The 11,990-nt window shown below is 32.3% G+C and overlaps 1 protein-coding gene across 1 annotated transcript; it reads left to right on the top strand.

The window, feature by feature from the left end:
* The first annotated feature begins 659 nt into the window (after nucleotides 1-659).
* LOC105537714 (zinc finger protein 117-like) lies at nucleotides 660-9,964 on the top strand. Its single transcript, XM_011977352.1, is given in 6 exon segments — nucleotides 660-787; nucleotides 1,313-1,386; nucleotides 3,229-3,713; nucleotides 3,716-3,949; nucleotides 4,019-4,229; nucleotides 4,310-9,964. Coding segments are annotated over 5 exon segments (1,500 nt in total). The 5' UTR covers nucleotides 660-787; nucleotides 1,313-1,357; the 3' UTR covers nucleotides 4,851-9,964.
* Nucleotides 9,965-11,990: the final 2,026 nt, after the last annotated feature.

Genomic DNA, 11,990 nt, shown 5'->3' with positions numbered 1-11,990 from the left:
TTTGAGATGGAGTCTCGCCGTGTTGCCCAGGCTGGAGTGCAGTGGCCTGATCTCAGCTCACTGCAAGCTCCGCCTCCCGGGTTTAGGCCATTCTCCTGCCTCAACCTCCCGAGTAGCTGGGACTACAGGTGCCCACCACCTTGCCCAGCTAGTTTTTTTAATTTTTTAGTAGAGACGGGGTTTCACCGTGTTAGCCAGGATGGTCTGGATCTCCTGACCTCGTGATCCGCCCGTCTCGGCCTCCCAAAGTGCTGGGATTACAGGCTTGAGCCAGTGCGCCCGGCCCTGAGGCACCTTTTAACTCAACATGTCTTTTTCATCTCAAAAATATACACAACTCATTCTGTATGATGCAGATATAGCATTTAAAAATAGACATGTTTGTGTTTATGCCCTAATTTATACTCTATTAACCGGAAAAGTACCATATATACACACAGATGTTGTGGCTCTTATGCCACTTTCTTTACTCAGGGTTAGATAATACATTAGAAAATATTTCTATGTTAAGAATTATTTTAGGGATAATTTCATTCACTCCTGTAAGTCAGAACCAGTTTTCTTTACTGTCTTATTTTACCTTGAAATTTAAAATTACGCCCATGGTCACTTGGCAAATGTATGTGATTTTGTGTGTGTGTGTGTTTTTGTGTTTTTCAGGGACCATTGATGTTTATGGATGTGGCCATAGAATTCTCTTTGGAGGAGTGGCAGTGCCTGGACAGTGCACAGCAGAGTTTATATAGGCATGTGATGTTAGAGAACTACAGAAACCTGGTTTTCTTGGGTAAGAGTAACTTCAATACACATTTTCTAATATATCCTAAAGGTTTTATTTCTCTTTTTTCTAGAATTTTTTTGGTGATTTATGCTTTGCATAAATGAGTTTCGGATCCCTGTTTTCAAAAAAAAATCTTTTAGATTTGTCATTGCAGAAAATAGTTTCTTCAAGATATTTCATCTTTACCATAACTTTCTGCATTCCTGAGCTGATCTTTATCATTCAGTCTTGATTAGTGGTAATTTTTGAAATTTATTGACATAAAATATTTTTGCCCATACCTTAAAATCTAACTCCCAACACCAATTGTTTTGATTCAGTAGTACCAGGTAGTGAAATTAAGAAACTACAAATTTAAAATAGTTTCTAAATCTTTAGAAATTTTTGTCATAAATTAGCATTTGGGGATTAATGTACTAGAATATTCTATTACATTCTCTTTACTGAGCACACTACTAGGTTGGTAATTGGATAATATGTGCAAGATTTATGTTATTTATTTTCAATAAAACAGGTATTGCTATCTGTAAGCCAGACCTGATTAGCTGTCTGGAGCAAGAAAAAGAGCCCTGGGATATGAAGAGACCTGAGATGGTAGCTAAACATTCAGATAAGTGAGAGTGAATACACAGATGGCACAGAGAAGAGGTCAAAAGGCCAAGGAGAAGGCCACTGCTTAAAATGTGATTTGGTAAGCTGTGTTCCAAAGGAAATAGTTTCTGGAAAACCTGAGTTTTTTTTTTTTTTTTCTCTCGCTTAGTACATTTTCTGTCTTGTTTTTCAGTTCTCTAAGGATTCCTTTTTCCCTTTAGTGATCTGTCTTCAGTTTCACAGTGAAAGGCAATGTCCTCTTCATGGGATATAAAAGACTGCACAATCTGACTGTTTTTGTTGTTGTTGTTGTTTTGGGGGATACACAAATGTACATAATTTTCAGAAACTCTACGTTAAACAGTTTTTAAAATTCTTTTTGCATCAAGTCTGAAATGTGTTAGTGGTTTCTGTTCCATTGTTATTTGTTGTTGTTGTTGTTTATTTTTCTGTGTATTCCATTCTGTTTTTACTACTATGGTTTTGAAATATAGTTGCATATGTAAGGCATATGCAGTGCCAGTATACGTTTTCAGGATTTGGCTATTTTGGATTGGCTTTTTCTTTTTATTTGGCAGGACAGATTTGCTGCTGGTATTTGCTACAGCTATTTTCTTCAGGACTTTGACAATGTCACACAGTTCCCTTCTGGCCTGCAAAATTTTCTTGAGAAATTCACTCATTACCTCATAAGACTATTCTTATAAATAACACATCATTTTTATCTTGAAACTCACAAGATTCTCTTGTCTGTGACTTTTAAAATTGTGCTTATATATGTTCTTATTGTAAATATCTTTGCATGTATCTAGTTTCTTTGTTAAGCTTTTTCATTTTTACATCATTTTTTCTTATAATATTTCAGTTCTTTTTTTGTATTTTCTACCTTCACAATTTCTGTTTTTTGATATTTTTAATATTTCTGTTATCCCAATTTTTCTGATTTTTAATAGTTGTCTGTGTTCCTATTTCATTCATGGAGTATTATTCAATTTATGTTAACTTTTTAAAATTAATTTTTTTAATGGTTGCTTTCTGAAAATTTTGTAATATTTGATAGAGCTATGTTGCCCTAAAATTTTGTATACATTGTAATCTTTAATTGAAATTTGAACATTGAAAACAAGCTACCTATCACAGTGTCTATAATGTAGCTTTGTCCTGGCAACGTCTGAAACCGTTTGTCTTAGCTAGAGATCCTGAGAGTCTTTCAAATATGTTCTTAGGATGTGTCTTGTCTGAAATGTTCTAGTTGTTTTTTAGTTAAAAGACTTTATTCATGTTTCTTCTTAATAGTCATCACTTGTTACAACTGTTCTCTGTCTGTAGTATAGTCTCTTTCCTGCTGTAACATTTACCTTTGATCTCAGCAGACTCAAAACGTCATTCCAAAGTATACCACTGTTAATTTTTGCACTTTATGTTGTAGGAGACAGAAACCAGTGTCAGCAAAAGCTCCTAATAAAGCCAGAAATAAAGATGTGGGTGTGTTATTTTTCTTGTCTTTTGAAAAAGAAAGCAAAAGTTGGTCATTTACTTCTAAAGACACTGTGTTATATTGAGAAACAGAAAGAACTGTGTTGGGTAAATGTAACAGACTTTTCTTTTCCTTTGATGTGGCTTTTGGCATTGTGCTAACCTGGAACACTACACACACTTAACTCATTTATACATTTTCCACAAATGCATTTTGGTCAGTATGCTTTTGTTACATTTATGTGCCTATGAAGGAATTCAAACCTGTGGTATTTTGCTATGCCATCTTGCTTATGTAGTTTGTGTAACTTTATGGGTTAGATTTGTAAAGTATATTCATCTGAGTTGAGCAAGTGAAGTAATTTGTTATTTTTATTTCTTTCAGTTATGTTTTATTATTTTGCCCAACACCTTTGGCCAGAGCAGAATGTAAGAGATTCTTTCCAAAAAATGACCCTAAGAAGATACAGAAAATGTGGATATGAGAATTTAAAGTTAAGAAAAGGCTGTAAAAGTGTGGTTGAGTGTAAGCAGCACAAAGGAGATTATAGTGGACTTAACCAATGTTTGAAAACTACCTTGAGCAAAATATTTCAATGTGATAAATATGTAAAAGTTTTCCATAAAATTTCAAATTCAAGTAGACACAAGATGAGGCATACTGAAAATAAACATTTTAAATGTAAAGAATGTGGCAAAACATTTTGCATGCTTTCACACCTAACTCAACATAAAAGAATGCATATTAGAGTGAATTTCTACAAATATGAAGAATGTGGAAGAGCCTTTAACTGGTCCTCAACCCTTAATAAACATAAGAGAATTCATACGAGAGAAAAACCTTACAAATGTAAAGAATGTGGCAAACCTTTAACCAGACCTCACACCTTGTTAGACATAAGAGAATTCATACTGAAGAGAAACCCTACAAATGTGAAGAATGTGGCAGAGCCTTTAACCAGTCATCAACTCTTACTACACATAATACGATTCATACTGGGGGAAAACCCTGCAAATGTGAGAAATGTGATAGAGCTTTTAAGCAAGCCTCAAAGCTTACTGAACATAAGTTAATTCATACTGGAGAGAAACCATACAAATGTAAAGAATGTGGCAAGGTTTTTAACCAGTTCTCAACCTTTAATACCCATAAGATCGATCATACGGGAGAGAAACCTTATGAATGTGAAGAATGTGGCAAAGCTTTTAACTGATCCTCAAAACTTACTGAATATAAGTGCATTCATACAGGAGAGAAACTGTACAAATGTGAAGAATGTGGTAAAGCCTTTAACCAGTCCTCAACCCTTACTACACATAAGAGAATTCATAGTGGAGAGAAGCCCTACAAATGTGAAGAATGTGGCAAAGCTTTTAAACAATCTTCAAACCTTACCATAAAAAAATTCATACCGGAGAGAAACCCTACAAATGTGAGGAATGTGGCAAAGCATTTAACTGATCTTCAAACCTTACTGAACATAAGAAAATTCATACTGCAGAGAAATTCTACAAATGTGAAGAATGTGGCAAAGCTTTTAACCAACTCTCAAACCTTACTAGACATAAGCTAATTCATACTGGAGAGAAACCCTACAAATGTGGAGAATGTGGCAAAGCCTTTAACCAGTCCTCAGCCCTTAGTGCACATAAGATAATCCACACTGGAGAGAATCCCTACAAATGTAGAGAATCTGGCAAAGTTTTCCACCTATCCTCAAAACTTAGTACACATAAGAAAATTCATACAGGAGAGAAACTCTACAAATGTGAAGAATGTGGCAAAGCCTTTAACCGATCTTCAACCCTTATTGGACATAAGATAATTCATACTGGAGAGAAACTCTATAAATGTGAAGAATGTGGCAAAGCTTTTAACTTATCCTCAAACCTTACTGCACATAAGAAAAATCATACTGGAGGGAAACCCTACAAATGTGAAAAATGTGGCAAAGCTAACCTATCCTCAACCCTTACTCCACGTAAGACAATTCATACTTGAGAGAAACCCTGTAAATGTGAACAATGTGGCAATGCTTTTAACTAAATCTCAAACTTTACTAAACGTAAGAAAATTAATACTGGAAACTTTACAAACCTAAAAGATGAGACAATGATTTTGAAAACACCTTCAAACTTTTCTAACCATAAAAGCAATCATACTGGTGAGAAATCCTAAAAATGTGAAGAATGTGACAAAGCCTTTAAATGGTTGTCACACTTGATTGTAAGTAAGATAATTTATACTGGAGAAAACTCCCAGAAGTGCGAAGAATGTGGTAAAAATTTTAATTAATTTTCACACCTTATTGCACGAGAAAGCCCTTCAGAAAAATTGTACAAATATAAATGTGGAAAAGCCATTAATACCTGGTTACATCTTACTCAACATTAGAGAGTTATTGCTTAATAAAAGCATTATAAATGCAGTTAGTGTAAAAAACTCAGAAAACAAAAACTTTCTTTTTTAGATGGAGTCTTGCTCTGTCACCCAGGCTGGAATGCAGTGATGTGATCTTGGCTTACTGCAACCTCTGCCTCCCAGCTCAAGCAATTCTCCTGCCTTAGCCTCCAGAGTAGCTGAGACTACAGGCGCACACCACCACGTTTGGCTAATTGTTTTTATTTTTCGTAGAGACTGACTGTCACCATGTGGGCCACCCTGGTCTTGAACTCCTGACCTCAAATGATCAACCTGCCTCTGCCTCCCAAATTGCTGGGATTATAGGTGTGAGTTGCTGTGCCTGACAAATATAAGCTTTTAAAGAGATATAAGCAGTTTGAAGACAAACATTAGGAACATAAAGAGGGTTGTAGTGTCTTTACTTGTATCACAGATTTTGTTGTACACATTATATACTAAAGGAAAATCCTGAAGCAGTGATCAAATTTTGATTAACATCAGGGAGTTTATATTGGAGAAAAACTGCAAATGTAATATATTTGGAAAAACATTTTTTCAAGAACTACTGCTTAGAAAACACCAGGGGACTCATACTAAAATATATTTTTGAAGATGCAGTAAGTATAAAAGAAATTTAATGCAAAATTAACTGGGTGTAAATATCAGATAATTCACAGTAGAAATATCTAAGGCACTGACACTTCAGACATTGCACTTAATCAGTGTGCTGAGTACAGAAAATGCTCCAAAATTAAAGTTGATAGATAAATCATTTGTATATAACTTTAAAAGAGGTAGAAATATTTTTAGTTATAATTACATTTAAAGTATACTTTTTTCTTTGAAAAAATTACAGAATTTTAAAAAAGTGAGTGATGTAATTCAACTCAAATTACTTCATGCTCTTCATTCCTATTGTATTCACATGTAAAAGCATGTGATCAATTGTTGCTTCATCAAAGACATGAGACATTCTTTTTTGTTAGGTGGGCATTATTTTTGACCTTTCCTATGGAAGAGTAAAGACATTACAATGTAGGATGCATGATAAAAATCTAAGTGGACAGGCGCTTTGTGTTTAATTTATAATATTGATTGATGTATGAGGGAGGTGTTCAGAGGAATATTCTTCTGCATTCTAGTGAAAATATCTTTTGTTTTAGTTAAAATTAGTAGTATATCATTTTACTAATTGTATTTCTATGTAATAAAATGCAGCACATTTAAAAAAATTTTAGATTATTGTGAAGTTAATTTTTTAATTAAACTTTTTTTTAACGTATTAAGACCATTGTGCATTCAATGAAGTGTTATTACACCACTAACTTTAACCTATCCCACCTTACTCAAGGGTGTAGGTAAAAGATAGTGACATTGTACTGTTTAATAACATAGTGGACTAACATCTCTAATTATTTCTCTTGCCAGTGACTTTAAACTAAGGAACTTAATTAAAGAACATTGTTCCCATAGGTTAAATTTTTATTCTTTTTTCTTATTTAAACATATTTTTCTTAAATTTTATGGGTACATAGTGTGTGTGTATATTTGTGCCATATATGGCATATTTTGATACAGGCATATAAATATATATTAATCACATTAGGGCAAATGAAGTACCCATCAACTCCAGCATTTATCATTTGTATTACAAACCAATTCCATACTTCTATTTACTTTAAAATGTACAAGTAAATTGCTATTGACTATAGGGTCATTTTTATGGGCATAATAAAAATTATATACAAGTATAAATAAAATCCCGAGTCTTAAAATTCTGAGTTCTGCCTAAACATTTTAAAAATTTTGATATGTATTTTTCTTTGAACATGTCTCTCTGCCTGCAAACATGACAGAATTTTAGTATTGGTTTACATAGAGTTAACTATACACATATATTACCCTAAAAATAAACCTTAGGTGCCAGAAAATTATGGAGTGTTTTTGTGTGAGTGTGAGTTTGTACCTATTTTCAAAAGAAAAGAGCAATATTGGAACAAAACAAATATTTTAATAAAGTAATTTACTAGACCACTGAAAACTTCAAAGATGCTGAAAGTAAATATATACTCTGCTTTGTACTGAATTCATTATTTTCAAATCTTCTGACTTATGATTCAGAATCTCTCCATGCAAATGTTTTTACTTGCGTCTTAGTCATGCTAGACCTATAATTTTCTTGTTTCTTACCATTTTTTTCTTTTATAGTTTATGAGGTATTTATTATGTGAGCTGTTCATGGATTGTAAGAATGATTTTTATAAAATTTAGTACTGCACACAAGATAATTTTAGATGTATTTCCAAAATTGTTTATTAATTATATTGTATTTAGTTAGAACATTCCATTTGTTCTTTTAAATGGAGAATCCTATATAAGCCTATATTTCTTATTCTTTTCTCTTGTTATAATTGATGTAAGTTTATTTATTTATTGAGCCAATTTGTTCAGGTAAGAACTAGGAATACTTCATAAGTTATGAGGATGTTTTTATATATAAATGTGGCAAACAAATATGACAGTGGTTGCTGTGTAACAGATGCTCCATAATAGGCTGTAAACATTCCTGCTGGAGTTAGTTTGTAACTTCAAGTCAGAGATTGAAAATACCAATAGTGAAGAAATAATATTGAATCTTCATGTGCAGATAACGTTTTTTTTTTCCATGCTGCAAAGCTAAATCTTCCTGAATTTAAAAAGAAATTTTGGTTCTTTGATTTCCTAATTACCTTTAGTTTCGTTTGTCTTATTATGTGACTTCTGTGTATTCATCACAGCCCTTCTTCTTTTTCTATGTGATGGCTCCACTTTTCTCACTGTTGTCTTCATGCCATGTCATTTTATATGGTACTTTGTAGGTTTTGATGAGAAAGTTGATATTTTTAATGCACTCAAAAATCGCTTTTCGCTGGAGAGTGCCTATCAATATAACTTTCTGATCAGTTAATTAAGATAAAAGGCATTCACTGTCCACAGATGAGAGGATTAAATCAGTTAGCATTGTTTTTTTCTTTTCTGTTTGTAAAAGGAAAAACTTACTAAATTTTTAAACAGAGTTTCACTCTTGTTGCCCAGGCTGTAGTGCAAATATGTTGTGACAAATATAAAATTTGCTAGAAAATACATCTTAGAAATTAATTTATAAGAGAGCTAATGGTAAGTGAAGAATTTAAAATTTAATTTTATATGATATAGCACAACATACATTTCCATGCAGAATCTTTTATTTTTAAATGTGAAATTTAAAGGTCGCAAAATAATAAAATGACCTCTGTGGATTTGATATTTGGAATAATATTTCTTTTTTATATTGATATTACAATTTTGAGGAATTTTTCACTCATTTTTTTTTAGTGGGTGAAGGCGAGTGTACAGTTTTTGTTCTTTGTCACCTAACTATAGTCAGCTTCTTGGTCATTTTCTCTAGAAAACTTTTGAAGATTATGGCAGCTTTTGGATTAAACATTTTCTGTTATATTTATGCAAATTTGTTTTTTGTGTTCACAAGGTGGCCAGTCATGAGACCATAAGCAACACCTGCCCTTTTAGTGTCTTTCATGCTATTACCATCTGTAATAAATAAATGTGTACTTATTCTGCACAACGTGATATTTGCAAGTATATGTTGTCAAATGCTTAATTCTAGGTAATTAAGGCTTTACCTAACATCACTAACATTTTTATGGTCAGAGTATGTGACATTGTCAGCGTTTTTCAAAAACACAACTACATTGTTATGATCTGTAGTCACTATGTTGTACAAAAAGATCTCTTAAACTTATTCTTCCTATTCAACTATAATTATGTATTCTTTGACCAACATCTTTCAAAACCCCCCTTTTTTCTAAATACCTTGATGTCTGGTGGTCACCACTTTACTCTCTACTTTAATGGGATTAAGCTTTTAAGACTCCCTGTGTAAGTAAAATCATGAAAAATAATCTTTGTGCCTGGCTCATTTAGACAAATATAATGTCTTCCAGGTTAATTCATGTGATTGAAAATAATAGAAATTTCTTTTTTAAAGAAATAGTATTCCATTGTGTATATATACCACATTGTCTTTATTTACTCATAAATGTTGAACTGTTGGTTCTGTATTTTGGTAATTGTGAAGAGTGTTGCAAACAACGTAGAAGCAAATATGTTTCTTCATTCTGATTTCACTTGTTTCAGATATATATCAGTAAAATTGCTGTATTATACTGTGGTTTAATTTTAAATTCTTTGACAAATTTTCATTTTTCATAATGACTCTCCTCATTCACATTCAAACCAACAGTGTGCAAGCATTCCCTTTTCTTCATACTTTGACTAACCCTTTCTTTTCTTTTTAATAAGAGTAATTCTAACAGGAGTGAGTTGATAATCTCCTAGTTTTTCTTTTTGCTTTCCTGATAATAGTTGATATTGAGCATTTTTTATATATCTTGACCATTTGTCTTTTCTTGAAAAATATTTAAGCCTTTTGCTCATTTTGATAGTTATTTGTCTTTTGTCTTATAGTCATTTAAGTGTTTTATATGTTTTTGTTATTAACCGCTTGTCCTACGTATGATTTGCAAATATTTTCTCCCATTTTTTCAGTTGTCTCATTTTGTTGATTTTGTCAGATTCCATGAAGCAGCTTTTTAATTTCAAGTAATCTAACGTATCTATTTTTCTTTTGATTGTGTTGGATTTTGAGGTTAAATAATAAAAGTCCTGGCCTAAATCAATGTTATGGGCTTTCACTCTTTATTTTCTTTAGTAATTTCTGAGTTTTAAGCCTTACATTTAAATATCTAATTTTAGTTGATTTTTATATTTGGTGTGAGAAGAGGGTCTCATTTTGTTTCTCTGCATGTGGATATAAAGTTTTCTCAACCTCATTTGTTGAAGATGCTGTCCTTTTTTTGAAGAAATTGTAGAATAAGTTAGCTTAAATATGTGGATATATTTCTGATCTCTTTTCTGCTCCATTGACTTATGTGTCTGTTTTTATTTTGATCTCTTTTCTGCTCCATTGACTTATGTGTCTGTTTTTATTCAAGTACCATACTGTTCTGGTTATTATAATTAGTAGGATATTTCAAAGTCAGGTATAGTGATACCTTCAGCCTATTTTTATTTTTTTTATTTTCTGCTTGGTTGCTTTAGCTATTCAGGGTCTTTTGTGGTACCATATACATTTTAGATTGATTGATTGATTGATTGATTGAGACAGAGTTTAACTCTTGTTGCCCAGGCTAGAGTGCAATGTCATGATCTTGGCTCACCACAACCTCTGCCTACCTGATTCAAGCAATTCTCCTGCCTCAGCCTCCTGAGTAGCCGGGATTACAGGCATGCGCCACCATGCCTGGCTAATTTTGTATTTTTACTAGAGACGGGGTTTCTCTATGTTGGTCAGGCTGGCCTCGAACTCCCAACCTCAGGTGATCCACCCACCTCAGTCTCCCAAAGTGCTGGAATTATAGGCTTGAGCCACCATGCCCTGCCAAATTTTAGATTTTTTAAAAAATTTCTATTAAGTGTGTAATTGGTATTTTGATAGAGTTTGCATTATATCTATAGATCATTTTGTGTAATACAGATATTTAGCAGTATTAATAAGGCCAATTCATGAATAAGTACTACTTTTCCTTTTATTTATTATTTAATTTTTACTTGTATGTTCTTTAGGTTATAATGTATGGTGTTTTAACATTTTGATTAAATTTATTTCAAAGTATAGTTACTACAGTTATTGTAGATGGGATTGTTTTTTAATTTCATTTTGAGATAATTTTTAATGTGTAAAGATGATACTATTTAATGTTGATTTTAAATTCTACAAGTTTAACAAATTTGTTTATTAGTTCTGGTGGTTCTTAGTGAAGTGTTAGTCTTTTCTATACTTTAGATTATGTTATGTGCAAAGAGGGATAGTTTAACTTTTTGGTGTTTTCAGTCTGGATTCCTTTTATTTTATTCTCTAATTTCTCTGTCTTGAATATTTAGTACTACATTCAGCAAATCTGAAGAAAGTGGGCATCCTTGTCTTGTTCTAGCTCTTAGAGTAAAAACTTACAACCCTTTCCTGTTTAGTATGTTGTTAGCTTTGAATTTTTTGGTTATACATGGCATTTATTGGCTTGAGATGCATTTGTCCTGTACCTATTTTTTTTCAGAGATTTATCATGAGGAAATGTTGAATTTTTTGAAACTTTTATTCTGTATTTATTTAAATGTTAGAGTTGTGAAATCACAACTAATCCCACATAAATACAGAACATCCTCAGATACTACTATAAATATCTCTATGCATGCAAACTAGAAAAAAAAAAAAAATAGATAAACTGTATACACACAATCTCCCAAGACTGAACCAGAAAGAAAGAGAAGTCTTGAACAGAGGAAAAATTTATGATAAAATTAAATTTATAATTAAAAAAAAACCCTACATAGTATAAAAAGCCCTGGATCAGATGAATTCGTAGCCAAATTCTACCACATATACAAAGTTGAGCTTGTACCAATCCTTCCTAAGTCGTTATATGAAATCAGTATTATCTGGATACCAAAATTTAGTTAAGATGGCAAAAAAATCTATAGTTCAATATACCTGATGAACATTGAAACAAAAATCTTTCATGAAATACTAACAAGCTGAGTTCACAAACAAATCAAAAAGTTATTTTGCCATAATCATGTGAGTTTTATTTCATGAAAGCAAGGGTGTTTATCATATGCAAGTCAATAAGTGTGACTCACCAC

Source organism: Mandrillus leucophaeus, unplaced genomic scaffold (genome assembly GCF_000951045.1).
Source record: "Mandrillus leucophaeus isolate KB7577 unplaced genomic scaffold, Mleu.le_1.0 Scaffold1794, whole genome shotgun sequence".
Taxonomy (NCBI): Eukaryota; Metazoa; Chordata; class Mammalia; order Primates; family Cercopithecidae; genus Mandrillus; species Mandrillus leucophaeus.
Note: the sequence above shows the minus strand (reverse complement) of the source record. Positions and strands in the feature narration are given on the sequence as shown.